The sequence below is a fragment of the Corvus hawaiiensis genome, chromosome 2, assembly GCF_020740725.1.
Source record: "Corvus hawaiiensis isolate bCorHaw1 chromosome 2, bCorHaw1.pri.cur, whole genome shotgun sequence".
Classification (NCBI taxonomy): Eukaryota; Metazoa; Chordata; class Aves; order Passeriformes; family Corvidae; genus Corvus; species Corvus hawaiiensis.
The window spans coordinates 9879790-9902355 of NC_063214.1; the positions used below are offsets into that span (position 1 = coordinate 9879790).

Below are 22566 nucleotides of genomic sequence, written 5' to 3' on the forward strand. Positions count from 1 at the left end.
AAGGAGAATTTATGCTACATTTTGATCACAGATAAGCAGCCAGAGTATTTCTCTTTGTACTTGGGTTTGGTTCTGCATATTTCACATGTTCATAAACACTTTGGTAGCTAATGCTTGCAATGATGTGTTGGTAAGAGACAGACTAATGGACAGTACCTGCAGGGGTGAAGGTGAAGGACTGAACTGCAAAACAAGAAAGCAAACACATTGTGAGTTACACACCCTGACAAAAAGCGCTAATTGCAGGGCACAGGTTTCCTCTGGAAATCACTCAGTGGGGGTCGAATATCATAAGCAGGACATAACAGCTGAGCTTAAAGCACTGACCAGCCAGCAGCCAATGAGAAATGATGATTGGAAAGATGAGCAGTGAATTTTGACAGTCACATTTGAAGACTCTCTGTGTGGACATGCTGTTCTCCAAGTTGTAAACATTAGGATGAACTTTGAAGCATGATCTGTTATCTACTTTCCTTGCTGAAAGCATACACAATTTCATGATGCAATCAATGTTCACGTCACACTTAGATGCAGCAAATGCCATGAGAAGGAATGAGTTGCATGAGACACGCTGTTTATAATTACTTACAGGTATGCTCTTCAAGTAATAGAAGACTGCTCTCAATTCTCCCTCACCTCAAAATGCCAACTCACACACAGGATGAATAATTCTCCTTTTTAAGAAAAATCTAATCTCAGCTTGTGTCCAAAGCTTTAGATAGGACTATTTCCTAAGATGAATAACAGAGCAGCTGTCTCTAGGATAAGAAATCTTGGGATCTAGAATGATATTTCATATAAGCATATGTGTAAGTGTGTGAGATATACATTAATTTCTCAACACAACTTCCACCTCTCGGAGAGTAAAAGTCACTGCTATTAAAGGAAAGAAAAAAAATCACCTTGGGACAAAGCACAGCCCATGAATGACAGAGGTCATGTGGTGACACAAAGTGAGGTTCCACAAAAACCAAGAAGATCCAAAAGCCACTGGTCTCTCCATTCTCTCTTTCCACTGCTCATCTGACATCTTCTTGTCCCTTTACTAAGCCAGTAGAAAACAAATCCAGCAGGAAGGACTGGAAACCAACATGGAATAGTTTCCTGCTGGTTTAGTGAGCCCAGTCAGGACCCTGAGGACTCTGACAATGGCTAAGCTGAACTGAGGACATTTTGGCTGTGACTGATTGTGGGTTTTCGGCAAGCTGTTGCTCAGCCATTTAGGGAACCTGAGTCCTTGGTCTCGCATTTGATAACTTGTAAATAGAAGGGCACTTGTGTAACTTCAGCATGATATAATGTCAACACTAAATATGTTGTGTCCTCAACTGAGCAGATGTTTTCTCTTTTTAAGTGTTAATAAGAACTACAAGAGAACCTACTGCAATATTTGAAGAATTGGGGTATTTTTTGTGTTAAATTAGGCTTCAGAGTAGACCATTTTATGACAGTTCACCTGACTTCCCAAAAATTCGTAAGAATCCTGAAAACAGAATAATCCACAAAACAAACAGGTTGGGGATAGATGAAAATATTTTCATCTGGCAAGTGTATTTAATTTTCCAAATGTAGTTTTCAAAACCTAATTTATAACTGGAGCAAACATTTAATGAAAGAGAACATTCCAAGATGTTCTACCTCCAAGACAAAGCTATTTATGGCTTCTGCCTTAGGTAACTTTTGATCACACTTCTCTGTTAATACATCATTCTTCTCTTCCAGCTACAGGTATGAAGTCACTGATTAAGTACCTTCATTTATTTGCCATGCACATGGCTCCAGAGACATGGAAATGCACAGGAATGAAGGAGAAGACAAATACTCTAACTTTCAATGATGCTGCACTGCAAACAGAGTACCTCCTCAGCAAGGGGAAAGAGGAACAGTTAATCCCCTCTTTTACTCTTTTAATGCTAGATGTGCTGGAGATGTAAAAATACGGCCTTATGATAATGATGAAATGTGGTACCGAGCAATGCATTTAAAGCTTCTCATACACCAGCAATTTCACAGCATACATTTAAAACAAGCATACAGAAGTCACCCAGGACACTTTTGCCGTAAGTTCAATGTGGGTTTTAGGTAAGTTTAGTAGCCCCTGTTCCTTTCATGATAGCACCTGGTGAGATGGTAATAAAGTCACTGCTCTTACCAGCATAATTGCTGAGCCCCTTCCTCTTCTTTCTTCGCCAGTACAGCCAGATGCTGAAACCCATGAGAATGACCCAACATGCACCACCAATGCCAGCTATAAAGGCAGGCTGCTTGACCACATCAGTGATTTGCTCAGTTATGCTGTTGTTATTTTCGGTGATGACAACTTCATTGCGACCTCCTGCACGAGAGAAATTGAACAGAATACGGTAATTCCGGATTCTGTAACACACAGATGAACCACTACTACAAATTAAAATTAAAAAAAAAAAACGTAATGGGTCTCAAAAGAAATACCCACAGTAGAAGAACTTTAAGAAGTAGAAATGCACACCAGTGTTTCTAGAGAGTAAATCTATAGCCATTTTGCAGATATATATTTGCAAAGATAGACCTATAGCACACTCCCAAGTAATCTAACAGATGCCAATCCAGAGCTTTTTTTTAACAATATACATATTTGGTAGTTTGTTTTTCCATAATTATACACAGAATACAATAATGAGAAAATGAATCACAGGAAACTAATAAAAAAATAAATCAAGTAATCAATAAATAGCTTTTTCCAAATGAGTAATCCAAAACCAAAATATGCTACAACATCAGAAGGCCAAAAATTCTTACTTAACCCATTTGTTTTCCTTGAATACTGGTTTCCAAATTCAAAATAAACAAAAAAATAAATGCACTTTCCACTGGGGCAAAGATGCATTTTCCAGCAATTATTTCAAGGGGAAAATGGTTCATACAACTTCTAAGTGTACCATCTTTGACACAAAGCATAAAATTGCAGTTAACTGTAAGCACTGAACAATCACAGCAACAGATGCTATTTTTTTTTCACCTAGAATATGCATGACATTCTTAACATCAACCTGCAAGAAATAATTATTACTTGGAATACCAATTAAAGTGACATGCATCAAAGAATCACTATATAGGATCTTAGATTGTATATTACAGTAGAAAACTGTAAATTCCAGTAGATGCTCTCATTGGTTTTCTGCCCCTCTTTCTGTAAAAGGGAACTCTTCTAAAAGAAAAAGCTTGGCGTTTGGCTTGAAAACCAATGCTCAGAAAAATCTGAATGGAAATCCAGGAAATGCTAAGGATATAGTTCTATATCCTATATAGGGCCAGCACTTTCAAATTGTCAAAAATAGTTTAGTTTTTAAATTAGGAAATGCAGGACATATTTTTCTAAAAAACCCCCAAAATTTGATTCTATGTATACTTTATATAAACTGCCCAAATCTGCAGTTTTGAAATTTGTGAAAGATTATCCATCATTTCCGGTAAAAGCATTTATATAGCTCAATCCTTGAAATGTTTAGGCAATATTACCAGATGCCTGTATGCACGCTGAAGAGCTGCAAGAGTAGCTACTCTACTGAGACAAAGAAGATGCAAACACTATGATTCTCAATTATGAGACTCTATCACACACATAAAAGTAGTTGAACATTGCAATAAAACACTGAAATTGTTGCCTAGAGGAAATTATTAAAAGTACTGTATCATTATACTGTGCTGTGAAAATGGACTTATTCCTTTTCTATGATTCAGTAATGGTTAGATTTACTCCTTCCAAAAGAGCAGCTCGCTGGCTTCAGCCTAAAGCCAGCACTCAGGGTCTCTGGCTAAAGCAGAGCCAAAAGCCTGACACTTCCAGTGCAGTTTCCACGGACACCTTTTTGCAGGTGACCCCGAGTTCACACCAGACATGTTTTGTAAAAGGGGATCCTGTGCAGAATGTCCCTCTGGGACTGGCTCTGCCCAGCACCACCCCTGCCAGGGTGCAGCTTGAGGCCCTCAGTGGTGTTCAGATCCAGGCTGGGTTAATCGGGAAGAAATGCAGTGCCATTGCTATCACGCTGCTGATGACCCCGGTGAGTTTGTTAGGCTTCCTCTCTTTCAGCACCACGTCAATATTTAGTACTGCTGACTGTCTGCTTTTGCAATCAGACTGTGGAAGCTGTGCTAGAGCTTGGCTTGCTTTCAGTCGTTCTGGGCAAGAAACAAAAACCAGGCTTCCAACAAGCAGAACATGTTCCACAGAAAGATGCTGCCAGACTATGCCTGCTAATGTACAAAAAGGCACTACACCAGTACTGGTGTCAGTCTATACTGGCCATGCTGGGAAGCTTCACTAGCATCAGGTTTGGGGAGCTGCAGCTGTCCTTTCCCATACTTGCATCTTTTGTCTTGCCACTGTCAAAGGCCCAATGGTTTCCAGGCCTGATGCAGTATGTGAGAATGAAACTGAGTGAGCAGCTGTGGCAAGAAAAGAAAGGAGGCAGCAGTGGCTGCTTTATCTGATTTTCCATGGTTTTTTCTGCCCATGGAACCAATCCATAGGTGCACCCCAGTGCTGAAAGAAGAAGTGCTGACAGTAAAACTAATAGAAAGGGGCTCTCTATGGCATGCTCTTCCAGACACAAAATCGATTTTCTAGTAGAAATCAGCATGGGAGTTGATGTTGCTCTAATTACCATTAACTTGCAGTTAATTTCTGTGCCCTTTGGAGGAGAGGCCAAAGCAGTGGGACAGTGAGGAAACAGGTAGTGTTGGCACTGCTTCAGACACAGCTGTGCTACCAAAGAGAAGAGCAGGCAGGGAAGTACTCTGGAGACACCAGCTTTGGGAGTGGATGCTCCTCGATTCAAGAATGAGTTCTTCTCACAGAAGCCTCCAAAAACATCTGGTGATCCTGTCTTCTCTTAAGAGCAGAAAACAGTCTTTTGAAAACAGAGGATGTGGGAACAAGCTGCAAAGAACCTGGGGAGAGGTTTCAGTGGGCTGTATGCTCTGCCTCTCTTCTAGGGGAAGATACATTCTGTCTCCAAAGTAACTTCTAAAGTTTTCAGTCTGGCTGTTTGCTCTTACCCTTCTGTGCCTAGCAATTACAACTGCAAAAGTAATAATTCATTTAAATGTCAAAATAACATATGCTTTGTGGATTTGATGATGGAAAAATAAATGGAGACAGATGAATGTTATCCACTGACTTTTGATAAAATTAATATAATTGTTGGGGGTTGGGGAAACAAACAGCATTACTCTTGTACTTCTTAATATAATATTTAAGCAGAAGTAATAAATATGTCATCCAAGGTAGCAGTGTACTATTTCATATACTGCAGGTGGTTCTGTAACAATGCTGTCAGTTCAACTAATTAGAACATAGACAAGGGAAGTGTGCGACCTGTAACGCTCCATTGTTCCTGAAGACAAAAACATAATGAAATATAATGTCTTCCTCTCATTGGAGAGTAATGAAGAACAAAACTAATTTGTCGGACCAAAAATTAATTAGACACATCAGATTCGATTGTACCTATTACTGTGAAAGTTTGCAGCTGTTCCTCATATTATTATGCCAATGATGGAATGTAAGAGGGAGCAGGCCAACTGATGAAGAGAAATAATAGCTGTAGCATTAACCAGCATTTCCCTTATCTCCAATTTTATTTCTAGTTTTCCAAGGGAATGTGTTTCAGCGCGTCATTAGTGATCATAAAAGTTTTATTCTTGATTCTCTTTGAGTCTTCCATAAAATTTTTCAACATCCTGCTTCAAGTATGGGCACAAGATTCCTGTAACAGTGAGACAATTTCTAAATAAAGGAATAATATACTTTGTACTGCTCCCTATTTTCCTGTTTTTACTTTGTGGATTGTCACAGGTCTGTTATCTAAAATTATTCTGGGAGGCCAGTAGCTGATTATCCACCATGAAAACCAGTTATTTTCAGAAAAAAACCCAAACCAACTTTTTAGAAGAATGAATCTTGTATTTAAAAATAACATCTTTCTTTTTATACACTGTACTCTGTATTTCGTGACTATTAAGGTTTTACTGCTTAGAAATACAGCTTAGCTCTTCTGCACCACTGACCTGTTCTCTCCATAAATCAGCATTTCTGGAGTTTGCAAGTTGTTAAATTGTATAGCTAAGCACCAGACCATATAGAACTCTATTATAATATAGTAACTCAATAATGTTTTCCCATTCATTATGATGTTTTGAGGTTTATTCATTAGCTCATTTTAAATCCATGCAAGTAGTTTCTTTTTAAATTTACTTAAAACAATAATTTTCATATTTTGTGATTTTGATTCCTATTCAAACATTGAAATGGTACCAACTCAAGTTTTCCAGAAATGCTATCACTTAAACACTGTTGCATTTATCAAGCAAATTTATAGTCTGAGAAGTAACTGCCAGCAATTCATAATCAATAGCAAAATAGGACCTAAACAAAAGGGAGATACAGACTACATGTATGTAATTAACACATCCAGCTTCAGGCTCCAAAAAAGGAAACAGAAATGAGAACAGAAACATAACCCAAACAGAAACTACTCTCCTTTACTTTTCATGCAAAGGACTCTCAAATGTGCAAAGATGTCAGCAGATGAACTTGTTGAAGCAGACATTTTGGGATCATTTAAGGAACAACTAAGTACCACTAAGAACTCTGGGAACCATCCAGCAAAGACCTTTGGTGCAAGTATAACTCACAACATATTAAGTGACACAAGGCTACCCATATACTTAAAATGCAACACACTTACTTTGCTTTGCTGGACTAAGTGCAGTGTATTTCGTGCCTACTTAGATGGACCCCTTAGTGAAATAAGGAAAAGAGGCCCAGGGTTTCTTGCGTTTTTGGAAATCAATTTCTTGCTTTTACTTCTAGAATTTTTTTTCACCTCTTTTCTATGTCTGTTTTGTGGCTGCCTTTTCCAAAGCAAGTGCTACCCTCACTTCCACTCTTGTATTTCTGTCTCCAGTGAGACTTCAAAGCTGAAGTATCCTAGCTTCTGTTTTGATGAATGGGGGAACCTGAGTATCATTAAACATTTAAGCAATGCTTATGGGATGGCCTTTTCTAAGGGTCTACATGTAATAGACTAGTCCATGTTTGGGACAGTGTATTGACAACATTTTCTAGAAAGAAAATATTTAATAACAACAGAAGTCCCACAAACAAACAAACAAACAAACAGAAGTCCATTTAAGTAATAACTCAATTAGACCATATGGATAAAGGCAACAAAATTCCTGTATTCTGCACTCAAAAGAGGTGCTGCTTTGCACGGCTCATTTCAGGTTTGCTAAACACAGTTACTTCTAGTCTTCCCTATTTTTCCTGCCTTTGTATTTTATACTCAGGAAAAATTTTGGAAGAAACAAAACCTGTATTACCCTCAGGTCAGGAAATTAATTCTGTGTGGAAACCACTATTAACAAACAATTATTTCAAAGGCTGGGATGATAATGCTACCTTTGCTCTCTGGTCTAGAGACGACTTTTTCTTTGACAGAGGAGGCTTGCCAGCTTGGGATACCTGAGAAACACTGACTTTGGACATTCATCAAACAATGGTAAATAGTGCCTTAGGCACCAATGGAATGAGTAAGGCAATTACACAGTCATTTTAACAGAAGGAAAAGGGAGCCTGGGCTGTTTGTTCCACAAATCTGCCAACCTGCAGAAGTGGTAAATTAATTTAAAAAAACCCCAAAACTTTAAATCATTTTCACTACACAATCTGCATTTTCTCAAATGTCTTGGCAACATACTTCCCTTCGTTGTCTGTAAGAACTCTGCAGGAAGAGAAGACAAAACATCATCAGGCAGTGGGACATAAAAGCTAACTAACCAGCTCTAGTCAAATCTCGTCTTTTGCTCCACGGATTTTTATGCTTCCAGAAGTGATGTATGAAAACATTTCTGAGAGGAAATAAAAGAAACAGGCAAAACAAAACAACAGAACAGACAATCACTTACCAATTATTATGGGTTGTGGGTCACTTTTTACTCCTACACCTGCACTGGTGCTTGCAGCGACTTCCACGCGGTACTGGATACCTGGATATAGGCCACCTATTACTACAGACCGAATGGCTGCATCTACTGTTTTGTTGATATGAAATCGAGTCTCATTACCTAGGCACCAGATCTGGGACAAAAGTTTATATGTTAAAAAAGATGAAATTCTTCACACTCACACAATTGCGCATAGATATGACATATCAAGGTATTTTATGGCAATCACTTATCTGGGAGCTCTTGACAATTTTAATGTCCAGGAATAGATTAAATTGGGATGATTTAGCACAGCAAGCTATCCCAGATTAGCCAGCTGCAAAGTCTGCTTGCAAATACCTCTCTGGACTCTGGCTTTCCATGGAGTGCAAATTCTGTGCTTACACTTCTTAGAAGCACAGACCAGATTATCCAAGTGGAAAAGAGGTGTTACACATTAATCAAGATCTTGTTCATCAAACCTTTTATTAAAAAAACCCCCGTATTTTTTCCTTCTAAACTTCCTGCTGAATAGCAAAAGGATACCAAATAATAAGCACAGGTTGAAACACTTCTTAAAGCACTAAAGAACAAACAATTTTCAAAATTCTTTTCAACTTCCTTACACAGCACAAGAGGGATATTTGAAATTTCTGAAATGGAGTAAGCACAGACTCACATTTACCACTGCCTTTGTGATTATTTACATTGTTTAGGAATCCAGATATCAGTCTGTCACTCAATTATTATCTGATTAAACAGGAAATCCACCCTATAATGACAACTGGCATTTGGGGATGGGAACAGTCCATGAGTTCAGAACGTTATGTCTCTCTCTTGCACTTTTTTATAGTCTTCTCCAAAGCGGTTTCAAAACTAACTTCTAGGCATGTTTCTTCAGTTAATGTTATCTGCAAATACAGCTTCTGTATTACTAAAGAAAGCATTTACTACCACTCAAGAAAATCAATGCATAAATATATCACACGTACACTTACATAAAAATAACAGCAGAAGAAAGCACTATTGGTGGAACCACTATCAGTGACCAACTAATGCCCCTAAGCAACAGCAATAATATCTTTACACTTACTTTTGACCCTGCTCAGTGTTTCATTACCCCTTATCTTTTTTTTCTGTGAAATGCTCGGAAAGACTTGAGCAAGAAAAAAAAATCTCTTGTTTTCCTAAACCCGAGGAAACCTTATTTGCCAGCCAGAATGCATTAGGGTGAGAAACTATTGCATTCATTCCTTCACTCCTTGTCTGTCCTGGTCTTAGGTTACAGCAGCTACGAGACGCCCCTAATTAAAAGCATTTAATTCATGAATGAATTTACGGGCGTTCTGATGCTTGAAGTGGAATTAACAGATCTACTCTCAATTTGTTAGAAAATGCACTGTGGAACTTCAGCAATTATTTTATACTCAAGGAAATATTAGACTCTCTGCAGCATTAACTGTAGCCAGCTCACTACTCAGGCAGCCACCTAACCTAACACAGGAGGGCTGTAATAGGCAGTGACTCCAGCTGGTTTAATACACAGCCCAGGGGCCTGAGCACTCACCTGGAACATGGCTTTTATTAGCCATCAGCCAACTTTGTTTCATAGCTACATGTTTTGTTTTAGGAGGGTGCTTTACTCATTTGACTATAAGCCCTGGATGGTTTATATTGACTTATACTGGAGTCAGGATCAAGATTAATTAAGCCAAAGGATAATTATTAATTGATATGAAAATCAGATCAATAAAATACTGGGATTAATTAATCTTGATATTGACTAAAAGCAAAACAAAAGAAGTGCTATGTTAAACATAAATATTGTGAGCATTTACTGCATCCCTCTGACCAAGAGAAAAACTGGAAGAGGTTGAACCATTAGGTGATTTAGAAACCAAGCACTGTCTCTCTTCTTCATGCTGTGTTCCCACAAGACACAGCAGGGGGAAAAAAGGTATCATTTTGTGTAAAGTAAGTTGCAGCCACCACTTCCACCCTTTGTGGGACTGTGAAGAATGCTGCCCTGCTCCATTTCAATTGAACATTTCACACCTGGTGTATAAGGCCAGCCACAACAAGGTTAATTTGCCAAACTGTGCTCCATCCTGTGACAATGCTGAACCTTGCCCAATCATCTTCTCCACCCGAATAACACAATGCATTTTTTTTCATGTTGTGAAAATATACTTGTGGAAAAGTCATCTTAGTATGGAATTACAGACTACAACAACATTTAACATATGAGGAGTGGATACTTTGAGCCATCATAGCAACAAAGAGGAGGAAAATACAATCAATGCGAGCAACTCTCACGTTAACAAATTTTGTATATACCACTTGTGTTCAACCTGCTTTTCAGAGCAAACAACCTGGCACTTTAAGTTGTGAAGCTTGACAGAGATAGTACTTGGAAGAAGCCTTGTATTCTCCCAGAGCCACAGTACTTGACTTTGACCTTGAACTGTTAGGATTAGCATTTTTGCAGAGGAAATAAGAAGCAACTTTCCTGCCAGCTTTGCTGCCAGATTGAAGATACTCCAAGGGACTTCTCTGCCTGTCTTTAGAGTGCAGAAGCCCCTTAAAAAAACAACAACAACCCTCTTCTTCTTGTTCCACAGCAGGTAAAAGCTAGAAAGAGAAGAACTGTAAACTGGCTAGAAATTACAGCTCTCTTCCATATCATGCTCATGGTATTTTTGCTTTTCAATATAGCAGTAGTATTGCTTAAAATAATAATAATAATAATAATAATAATAATAAAAACCATAAGCAGCCAGTCCTCTTTCTTCATATAATTATATGGCAGCTGTAAATGCTGTCAGAATCTAAGTCCCTAAATAGTGCTATTGTTCTGTAATTCAAGCAGGCTGTTTCCCTAAACACACAACCCTTCCATCAGACATCGTGTGTACCTTGTACTCCTGGATGACTCCATTTTGGTGATCTGGAGGGGGAGGATCCCAGGAGATGCTGATGCTCGTGCTGTTGTGGTTTCCAACTGTCAGGACAGTGACAGACTGAGGAGGGGCACTTGGAGCTACACCGAGGAGAGGGAGCAAACAGAAGCAAGGCATTAATCCACTTGCTAGAGCACGGATTTTGCTGAAGCAGTGCAAGAGCAAGCAGACAGTATAGAAAACTCACACTCCCTGCAGGCCTAGGGATGCACTTTTTGTCAGGCACTGACATTGAAAAATGCCCTTCTGAAGAGAAGCATAGGGCGGAATGACAATGTGGAATTTGTGGCAATGAAGAATCAATACAAATCACTCCTCATTTATTTATATTCAGCATTTTTTACGTTTGCACTGGAATTGTTCTCACGCTTGCCTTTGTTTTCCATAATATGCATGGACAACTATAGATATATCAATTAAGCCACATGTGGGGCTGCTTCACCAGGCCTGAAAACTGTTTTGGTTTTTCTATTTCTACATGATCTAATAATGATGTGAACAGCAAACATTTAATGATCTGTTTTTGTTTTCTATTTGCTCTCCAGGAAGACAATACCAGGTTTAAACACAGAACTTGCAACTCCAAACTGGAAAAGGGTAGAAATATTTATGGCTTTACATCAAATACCGGTGAATAGGGCAGGTGCTAAGTTAGGTCAGATATATACTTATGTCCTTTTTTTCCCCTAGGCAAATTGCTTTCTCTTCAGAGTCCAGTTCAACCATTCACAGCTGTTTGGCGGGCCACTGCACATCAAGGCCAATTCTACAATACAACTGCCTACCAGCCCTGCTAGTTGTCTAGAAACATTTTTTTATGGAAAAAAAACAAACAAAAATCCAGCATAGTTATTAGTGACCAGAGCTATGCTGGCAAAGCCCCTCTTGCAGCTACACCAGCAGCAGGGTGCTTCTCTTGGCTCAGGACACACTGCTTGGGAAGTGGTGCAGGAGCTCTGCTATGGAAAAGTCCCCTCTATGAGCATCTGCTATATCCATATAGGGCTCTCCCACCATGGGTGGGGCTGCCATGGCAGAGGACTGTCACTATGGCCCTGCTCAGTCACCTAAAACTTCTTGCAGCTCCCCCTCATCCTTCTCTTGCTCCCAGACAAGTGTTGAAACTCCACCACAATGGCAAGCTAGGCCACCAAGGTAGACTGTATTATATTAAGGTATAGTCCTTGGGGGGAAAAGCTGATTGATAGCAGCTGCTTGGAACTGGTCCTAGAATTTATTTATTCCATCTCTCCCAGTCCATCTCCCCAGTCTTCAACAAAACTAATAGAAAGAGGCCCGGAAAATGTGAACTAATAAAGCAAGCATAGACTGATACCACTCCAGGACAATTTCTCAGTTCACAGAAGCCTGTTGCTTAGACACCTTCTGTTCTAGGGAGGTATCTTTGTGTTTAATAAATACTTACAGAATTTGTCTTCCCCGTATCTTTCATTGCTTTTAATCTGATCTTAAAACATTTCATATGAAATGTGAAAGCTGATTTTGAAAGCCTATGGTAGACATCATACCAGAACCTAAAATCACTCTCCTGCCCCAAATCTAGATAATAACCTGGGTTTGGGCATCTCACATCATGTGTCAAGGCTCCCTTACTCCAGCCCCCTGGTCAGAGTGACTCCTTCACTGCTAAACTTTATGGAAACAGTACTCTAGTCTTATCTTTAACATATTTCCCTGAGTCCATGCCCATCCTTGGACCATGCTTCTGAGAAAAGTCGAGAGCCCCTGGCATCTTTGTATTCAAGCCTGGCAGGTTTAACACAAATAAGCACAGCTACAGATATCAGAAGTGCTTGTCTCCTGAGTCAATTCAGATATTCCTATTGTTCTCCACAGCCTCTTTGAGACTGGCTGTGTTCCCACATCGGAAGCTCCTCAGCACTTGACCTGGCACAGGCTCATGGAGCCGAGCTCAAATCTTTACCCTGATAGCCCTGAAAAACTGGAGTGCTCTGCTGCAAGAACCACACAACTTCAAACTAGGGTATCAGAGGTGAGGAGAAGGAACCATACAAGATTACAGCAGAAAAAAAATATTTTAGATGAAAAATGAAACACATATTACAGTCCTGGGAGGCTGCACATTTTGACAACTACATTTTCAGATGCTGGTTCAGCTGCAAAGCTAATAGTGCTTGGTAGAGTCCTTGTGACCTTGCCTGATCCAGAGAAACAGTGAACTGGAGGGAAGAAATGGAGCTGTATTGTGGACAGCTTGACTCTTAGCCAGCTCGAGTGAAGCATAGAAAGATGGCCTTGGGCTACTCCTTGCAATCGTGCAAAGCATAAAATTGGTGAAGGAAAGAGTTGCATTGTGTATTTTATAGCAAGTGAAATAATTTGCCACACAGTAAAAAAAAATAGCATTTTGAAAGTCTTCAAGTTATTCAATAACAACAAAACTGTGAATAAACGTATGTGTGTGATATTAATTAGAATATTTTATGTGAAAATAATAATCATAAAAATGGCAAAGCTTAACACTGTATAACTCATTTTTGGTTTTAAGTACAATGGAACAACTTGCTCAAACATATTTACTTTCATTACTGAAACAAAAAGGGCATTCAGAAATATAATGTCTTATATACACATACCTGGGGGAGCAGGGGAGTGTGAATGCAAAAGAAATTTAAAATGAATGCCATACTCTAAAATTTTAAAAAAACCCATACTGTATTCATTTGTCTTTACATTTAAATTGCGTGAACATTCTAGTTAATATTCTACCAGCATGTATTGGTTTTGTGGGGGTTTTTGAGGACATATGAGAACTTTGAAGCAAAATTAAAATTGCAGCTGATGAATGCAGCTGTGAAAATATCATTTTAAGAGCTGCACTAAGGTGAGGAGAAACTGACAGAGAGCAGCTGATAAAAGCTAAGGAGACTTCCATTCCCGACTGTCATATTTTTCTGGTGACAAACAAGATGCAGGACAAGTACAACTCCACAATGTTATTCCAAAGGAGATTTAAAACAGTGGATGCAATTGAAAAAAAAAAAAAAAAAAATCTGTCTCTAGAGAAAGTATGAAAGAAATAGTGAAAAATATAAAATAAAGTCTTTAATTCAGCTCCCATTGTAGATGTGCACACATGTACGTATGTAACAGTTCAGCTTCTTCTCTCTGATAATATCACTCTGTGAGCTGGCACCGTATTATAAATTAAGCCACTCGTCTGACACTGCTGCAGTTATTAAATGGATCACACTGAAAAATAACATTTTTAAAACCATTTTCTCATTTCCCTTGCTGCTAGCTTCTGGGGAACACCTTGCCTGCTTCTTGACAGGTCAATTATTCCAGTGCTCAGCTTCTTCTTACAGATATGAAAGAACCCAAATCGCTGCTCATCTTTTCCAGAGGCAGCCAAACAGAATTCCATTTGTTACCTTCACAAGGCCAAAGAGGCTGGAGATGGATGGATACTGAACTGTGACAAATGTCTGATCTAGAGGAAAAGTCTAACTGCAGCAAAATTGATTTTTAGAGGTAGGACTCAGAAGTAACATTGCATGTAAAATCCAATCCAGCAGAAAGCTGCCTCTACCTTTTGGTCGTACTTTGCCTTTACCAGGGATATTTGCTTTGATGTCGCAAAAAACTTCCAACGCTGGTATCACTCTTCCAAATTATTTTCTAAAAATAGTATAGCTGACATTTTTTAAAAGTCAAGTCTAAAAAAAGCTCATTTTCGAAATGGAATCACAGGCAGCACAGCACCTTTAAATAGACTGCCATCTTTCTTCAGTGGAAGAGAAGCAAACCACTGTCATTAAACATTTAGTTGATGCTATTTTTGAAATACATGAACACCAATATAATTACAAAGATAATATGAAGAATTAAAGGAAATATCTGTAGGACTGCATCTACTGAATGTCTTAATTTTCTCATGGAAGTACCTAATTTTATCACCCAAGGAAGAGCAAGAATTTTTTACAGGAGCTTACATTTGTCTGGTGATAATATTACGGGTCCTATGCTGACTTTTTTTGAGAGATGACACTTATAAACAGACTCCTTGAAGGTTATATTAATCTACCAAGCAGATTCTAGGCTATGAGTTAGACATTTCTGTAGGTATGAACATTTTTTTAAAATCTTCACTATGTGAAAAGCTATTCCACATGAACAAAGTGTCCTTTAAGGTAGGAAATTACCTGACAGGCTCTGCTGGGAGCTAAGGTTTATAAAAGAGAATGTCATTCCTCAAGTATCTTATAGAAATAGACAGGAAGTATAAGACCTTCTCTCTCTCTCTGAGTATTTCTTATTTACTTTGAGCAAGAGACAGCTAGATGAATTAAACAAACACCAAAATCAATTTAAATTGGACAAGAACAAAATCTGCTAGTGAGAGGACAAAATCCTACATTTTAACTCCAGAAAAGGAATTTCACCTGTAGAAAGATTTTTAAAATTTCCTTTTTTATAAATAAGAAAGCTTTGTTCAGACTGCTGCAAACATATTCTTCACTAACTGATTTAGGCTTACTGGTTTAAACAAAGAACTGGGAACCATAAAATCCCAAATTCCAAATCAGACTTGAACAATGTCTTCCTGCACACTCTTCTCCATGTTGCAGGACACTGAATTTCCTCATCTATAAAGTGCAAAGTGCAACCAAGTTATCTCCAGTTTTACTTACATGTTGGGTAATAATCACAACAAATCAAAGAGAAAAGTGAGTCATAAGCAAGTCTGTTCTAGAATTAAAGAGTACTTGGCAATCAGCACTAAATTAAACCTCAGGAGACTACTGTAAATGATTAAGATGCACTTTCAATAGGAAGGAAAGAGTGCCCTCAAAACCCATTGAAACCATACTAACATTTTAAAACTTCACCAGTATTACTTTCTCTTCTTCTTCTTCAAAAAAAAAAATTAAAAAATCAGTGACACAGAGAGAAGATGAACCCTCGCTGTTAGGACCATCCTACTTTTACGGGAGAGATTCTCCAGGCAAAGACCGCATTACAGAGGTAGAAAGGTAGGTTTCTAACAGCAAATGATTAAAATTACTTACATCTCATCTCACTGCCTTTACTTTTCAACAAAATCCAGCAGTCCTGAAGTGCATATTCTTTAGCACAACTACATACAAGGCTACACGCTTTAGATATAAAAGCTTAACTTCTTCAGTAGTGCAAACTGAATCCTGTTTCAGAGAGGCTTGAAAGGTGCTCAGGGAAATCCTCTGCAGGAATGAACAGGGCAGTTTCATGAACACTGTGCTAACAGAAACTGTGAAGTGGTGTGCCCTTGAGACTGGAGTTTCTCCAACTGGTTAAATACGTGTCCTTCACTACTCCTCATTTCCCAACCAACTGTTCATCTACATTATTACCCATTCAGAAAGATGTGCTGAGTAACAAACACTCCTCTGCGAGAGCTTGCATTTATTTTATTTTCAAAGTGCAGACCGAAGTCTTTTATTGCAGCAGCGCTGGTTACAAAAGAAGGGCTGCAGTGCACACTTTTTGGAAGACCAAAAGCCACCTGTACCTTAGAAGGATGTATCAGCTACAAGAATGTAAGACCAGTACAGTGCTTTCTCAGGGGTATTTACAGAACAAAGCTCAATATTAAATTTTAATGTCACCTTGGTATGTAACAAACAGAAATCATCTGGAGGAAATCGAGACGAACACATGCACACACAGAATAACCAAAATGGCCACTCTTAGTTTCACTTCCAGTGCCAGGTATGAAAGCCCATTGCTTTTCTGCCCCTTTTACTAACCTTCCTCTGTGGTACGAGCAGTCTTTGATTCACTGTCCATTCCTTGGAATTCATTGAAATAAGGGCGAACCTTAATTTCGTAAGTGACGCCCTTTTTCAAGCTGACGAGGACGGCGCTGCGCTCAGTCGGGACTTTGACCTCCAGGTTCTGCCACACAGCTGGAGCAGGCAGCCCAGATGTTTGGCGATACAGGACTCGGTAGCCCTGGATAAACTGGGACTGGCGGTCAACCTAGAAATGACATTAAATAATGCATCAATAAACATATTAAAGTAAACCAAAAAAAAAGCTGTGTAAAAAAGAAAGCAAAACGTTTGTCTAGAATAATTTTGCCCTCATCAAAGAGAAAATTAACAATTAAGATGTTGAATTTAATAATCAAACTGCCTTCTTGTAAGTCACTGTTGATTAATTGTCTATAAAGAACATTTGTCTCATGTTACTTGTTATAGAATATTTCTTTCTGTTTTGTTTTCTCCAGCTCTATATATCATGAAAAATACCACCTTAAATCATAAAGCAAGGCCCCACCCCTGAAATAAATCATGAAAAGAAAACTTTGGCATAAGGCTTGCAGCATGTAAACTTACTAAGCACATCTTGGCTACTGATGTGCTGAAATAGGAGAAGAAAAGAAAAACAAAGTCTTTTCAGAAAAGGACAAATCTTTGAAGATACCCTATATGCTTACAATTAGTCCATTACTTGGCTCACAGCTCATGAGATGCACAGCAAAGTAAAATAAACATAAGACAGATGCAGAGAAAACAACTTCCAAAGACATGTGCTGTTTCTTGTATTCACAGCCTGAGCAGTCCCTTTGCATCCTGGGGTTGTGATGCTCTCAGGCCATCAGATGGAAATGGAATGTTGGTTTTCGTTTATATTTTATTTGTTGCTAGGCAAGCAGAATTCAAGACTGGACCACGGAAGTTTAACAATTTTATCCTATAAATAGGATATTTATTTGAAGAAAAGCTTTAGATGTGTTTCATCTTGGAGAGGTTGCATGCATTTATTTATCTTCCCAAAAAAACCCCAAAAAACCAAGGCATTATGATTCTTGCACAAATTTTTGCTGGAAAAAAACACCAAAAAACCAAAACCAATTTGACTGCTAAAAGTAAACCAAACCCAGCTGCTTCTGTAGCCACCAAATAAGGAGGAAAGAAAGTGCAGCACGCTTAATGAGACTATACAGCTGGCTGTTTGGTAAATCTGTGTTACAACTAAGATTCAACAAGTAGGATATTTCTTATGTTCTTGTCAATTTGCCTGCTCAAAGATATTCCAGAATTAGGGAAACATTTGTTTGACTTCTCTTAAGAACACATTAATTTAAGGCTGAAAACACAAACCACGCTCTATTACACTCCTCCTAAAATCTTGTTACAGTTTGTTGAGGTATTCAGAGGGGACACAGATTCTTAGACATTAAAAAGCAAGGCAAGCAAGAAGAAAGGTTTATTTATGAAAGCAAGGCAGAAATGTCTTTCATCAAAACTGTCACTGTTAAAAATCTTGCAACATATGTTACAACAACATTAAGCTTGCATTTTATAAACTTCGCTGCATTCGCTTTAAGTGAATTTATGCACTGAAAGAGGGATATAACTCACAATAATAGCTTGTTAATACTGAAAGAATCAAGCTGTGTTTTTAAGAAGAACATTAAGCAGCTGTTTCCAGATGAAGGGAGTCTGTAAATCAGAGCAAATTGTTTTTATCCATGTTTGACTTTGATTAACTAAATGTTTTATGGACATAAAGACTTTATGAACCTCATGTTTACTACAAAATTCAGCAAAAATAATGCTTTCATCCACTTTTTAATACAGATTTCTAACCTAAATTACAATATAAGGTTATGATGTTTAATAATCAAACACTGAGTTTGATTCTTGCCTTACTTCTGAGTTAGAAGCTACATTGAAAGACAGCATAACTTTGTTAAAACTTTCCATTTTGTCTTTGCTCTGTGGTTAAGCTCTACTGACTGCTGCCTAGTGGAGAAAACTGAAAATTCAGAATTGACTCAACTGAACAGGAGCATTGTGCTGCTACAACACAGAATGGAAAGTGTTTTGTACAGCATGGCACAAACACAAATGCACCCCCCAAACCCACAGAGAAGAGCTGGACCCCTACAGAATACCCATAGAATACCAATTTCCAGTCCATCATACTTTTGTATCTACTTCCACAGAGGTAATATACAAATGGTCCATACACATCTTTTCCTCCTAGACTTCTAAGTCACTAAGCTGAAAGATTAAACAACAGAAGGAATAAGAAAGCAGAATGAAGTAGTACCACAAGGCTGTCACATTTATCGGTGCTATAAACTAGCTGGATTTGGGGCTCGCTTGAGTTTCGCAGCACTTTCAATGTGTAGCTTGATTACAGCAGGGCAGAGTGATCTACCCAAATATCACATTATTGACAGTGATTCCATCATTCAGGGCCTGGGAGGGTACTGACAAAAGAAAATATTATGCATTTTTAATGTTTTCTATTAACATCTAGTCACATTCAGCATCAAGGAGAGGATACAAGGCTATCTCTCATGCCCAATTAAAGCTAGTCTGAATCAACAGGGCCTTCTGTAAGGTCAAAATGTTAGGAAACTGCTCAGTGGGCACTTTACTTACTGAGAATGGTGGATTTTTTTGTTTTATTCAGAGTTCTCAAATTAATAAAAAATTACTCTTGGATAATTACATGGGTTAACCAGAAATATTTGTGAGGGGTAGGACAGGTATATTTCACATATAGATACACACACACGTGCATACATATGTGTGTATGTCTACATGCACTTGTACACATGGCTGTATATAATACAAAGTGACTGTGACTTTGCAATTTTCTCCACTTCTGTGGTAATGATGTGTCATGCCAAGAGGAGACTGCTAAAAATACCCTTATATGCTCAGCATTAAAGAAATTAATTCACCTATGCAGCTCTTAGGTTTGGCACACATTCACACATAGGCAAGAGTTGCAGAAACATGCACTGTGACTTGATGAAAGAATACAGAACGTAAATGGTTGCCACTTCCTTGCACAAATTACTCGGTTTTTTACTCATTATTTCAGCAATTGCAGGAACTCTCTGTGCTGAATACTGGGATCAGAGAATATTTCCAGTCGGTGATATCAACTCAAAAGATCTGCAACAGTTGTTGATCTAAAGACACACTTTCTCCCTCAAAGGAGAGATGGCAGAAAATGCAGATGCTCCTTTAAAAGGCAGGAGAGTGCAGTTCCTGGGTAGGTGCTGTTCAGCACTGACCTAACGTGATCTACAAGCACAATTGGTTCTGGGTGCTCCTTCTCACCCCCTTTCATGATGAGTCCATAGTGCAGGAGGCATCTGCAAAACCAGTTCTGCAGAACAGGAAACTAATTTTCCCTGCACGTTCAAACCTGCACATGCCACAGCTGAGCACGAGACAGGTTCAATGGCTATTAGGTTGTCAAAATGATGGCAAGAAACTCATAATGCAGCTTAGGCTGCAGATATAAGCTCCTTTCAGGCAAACCTGCTAATCTGTACCCTAAAGACATTTTGCAATATGCTCTGTAGCATGTAAATGTCAATCCCAAAACATCCTAAGAAATCCTCTGCTCCCACAGCAATACCCACAGCAATTCTCCAGCTGGGCAGAGTAGCTCACAGGCTGTGCTGAACTCCCTGGCATGGACTCACAGGAGTCTCTGGAAATTGGAACTGCACTAGCATTTATGGATCCTACAGGAACAAGGCAAATGGGGACAATACTCTGGAAGACTGTCTAAAGGACTTGACTCTTGAAGCTTCCAGTGAACTACATTCATTTTAAATCTACATCAAATTAAAGAAAAGAGGTAAATAAATTATCCTTCTGCCTGGTAACCTCCTAGAAGGCAGTCAGGACTTCAAAGGAGCAATTCTTTCGCCATGTTGAAGAACTGATTTTTATTCCTCTTTGTGCCACAGGGCACCTTTATAATGCTGGGGACATCTCATATTTGGTCACTAATGAAACTTTCAGTTTAATGCCCACTGAGGCTAGAAGTTCTGACCCATAGCTGAGGTCAGAAATAAAAGCTCTTGGAGTAAAGAATACACTCTTGCAATGTGAAATGTTTTAATAAAAGTAAAAATAAATCATGTCCCAGGCTTAAAATTAGCCATTTGATAACAGTGGGTATATCTGACTCCACAAGTCTCATCAGCAATAACTATCTCCGCACCTCACCTATGTGTAAAGTTAGGATAATGACATTTTTATCATTGTGATGTTAAATTCAGTATTATTTGTGAAGCACACAAATGTTACATGGTTGAGAGCATGACAGATAAGCAAGCATGTGAGACAAAATAATAATTTTTTATTCAATGCAAGGTTTCAATGGTATGAATTTAGTAAGACCCGGCACCACACAGAGAATAAAGAAGATAAAAAGAAATGTTTAATAGCTCCATGAAGAAGAGATCCTCTATGTGACCAGATAATTACAGCTATATTTTAATATCCATACACAAAGAGGAATAAATTTTAGCAGCAATGAAAACCTAATTTTGACATGCCTCTTCCTATTTTTTAGCACTGACTTTGTAAGCTTGACATTCTTTTCAAAATATGTACGCATTTTAAAATTGCAACACAGCCACAGGCAACTATTTCTGAAAATTTAAACTCAAACTTGAAAAAAATAAAGAGAAAACAAAACCAAAACAATCTCATAAAGGAGGGAGAAAATGGTGTTAACTTGCTGTGTGTCAGGATGCTAGAAACTCAGCAACCAAGGACATTCCTTGGCATTCACCCTTTGAACTGCATAAAGCCAGCACAAAGAGTCTTATGACTCTCGTGGCACTTCTGTCCTTTTATATGATAGCTACACTATCTATCCATTTTACAGTAATAGTGTGGACTTTATTCTCTGGATAGAGTGGGTTTTTTCCTAGAGACTATGGTTAATTAATTGGTTTTGTTCTGGTTGCTGGATGGTTTCTAATTAGCTGCTTCAGAGATCTTTCTTTGTGTCTTTCTTCCCTTGGGCAATTCCAAAATGCCTCTACAGAGGCCTGTGTGCTTGTCAGGTGGCATAGGGTCACCGCTTTGAGGGATCTTTCCAATAAGCTGGTATGCACAGCATTTCCAACAATTTGCCTTTACCTTACCATTTCTTCACTCATTGCTTGTTCAGTAGGGGCACCAAGAAACTCTTTTAGAGGAATATATGTATCACATACATATACACACACACACACAAATACATAAACATATATATTTAATTACAATAGAATGACATTGGTTATATGACATAAAACTGAATTCTGTTTATGTTGGAGCTTCCTTTTACAGTATATGTTAAAGCCTATGAATCTGTCTTTCTGATAGCTGTCACACCTAAGAAAGGACTTGAAGGAGCACCACATGGTTGTGATATAGGTTTACGATTACTCTCTGCTAACATCCAAAGTTTCTGAACTACTGATCCATCTTCTTGGGCAAAAGGGCTTGCTACAAAGGTTAGTCAGCCTGTCCTGGAGGTATTGTAGCTGAAACATGCCTCATTTTAGGAAAGTTAGCCTGCATGTTGACATCATCGATGGCAAAATGCAGTGACACATAATCTAAATAATCTTCCATGAAAGACAAATTTGTGGGTTTCTTTATTTATTCCAATCTTTACCCTGACCGCAGAAATCTGTCAGAACATGGATGGTGCATAAGCCCCTATAAATATGGCTGAGTTGTGCAAAAACAACAGTAATCCTTATAATACACCATCTATCTCCACACTTCTTATCTCCTCTTGTGTAATCCCCTGCACACATTAAGCTCTTAGCAATACGACATGTAGAAGAAAA

At 38.5% G+C, this 22566-nt stretch overlaps 1 protein-coding gene across 12 annotated transcripts in view; it reads right to left on the minus strand.

Annotated features, from left to right (window-relative positions):
- The window catches only part of ROBO2 (roundabout guidance receptor 2), a 1061828-nt gene that overhangs the window by 58707 nt on the left and 980555 nt on the right, over window positions 1-22566 (minus strand). For all 12 annotated transcript variants that reach the window (XM_048289014.1, XM_048289042.1, XM_048289061.1 and 9 more), the window contains 4 exons: window positions 16700-16931; window positions 10884-11008; window positions 7951-8122; window positions 2153-2335 (listed from right to left, as the gene is read on the minus strand). In XM_048289014.1, coding sequence (XP_048144971.1) covers window positions 2153-2335; window positions 7951-8122; window positions 10884-11008; window positions 16700-16931 — 712 coding nt within the window. The remainder of the gene's footprint in view (window positions 1-2152; window positions 2336-7950; window positions 8123-10883; window positions 11009-16699; window positions 16932-22566) is intronic.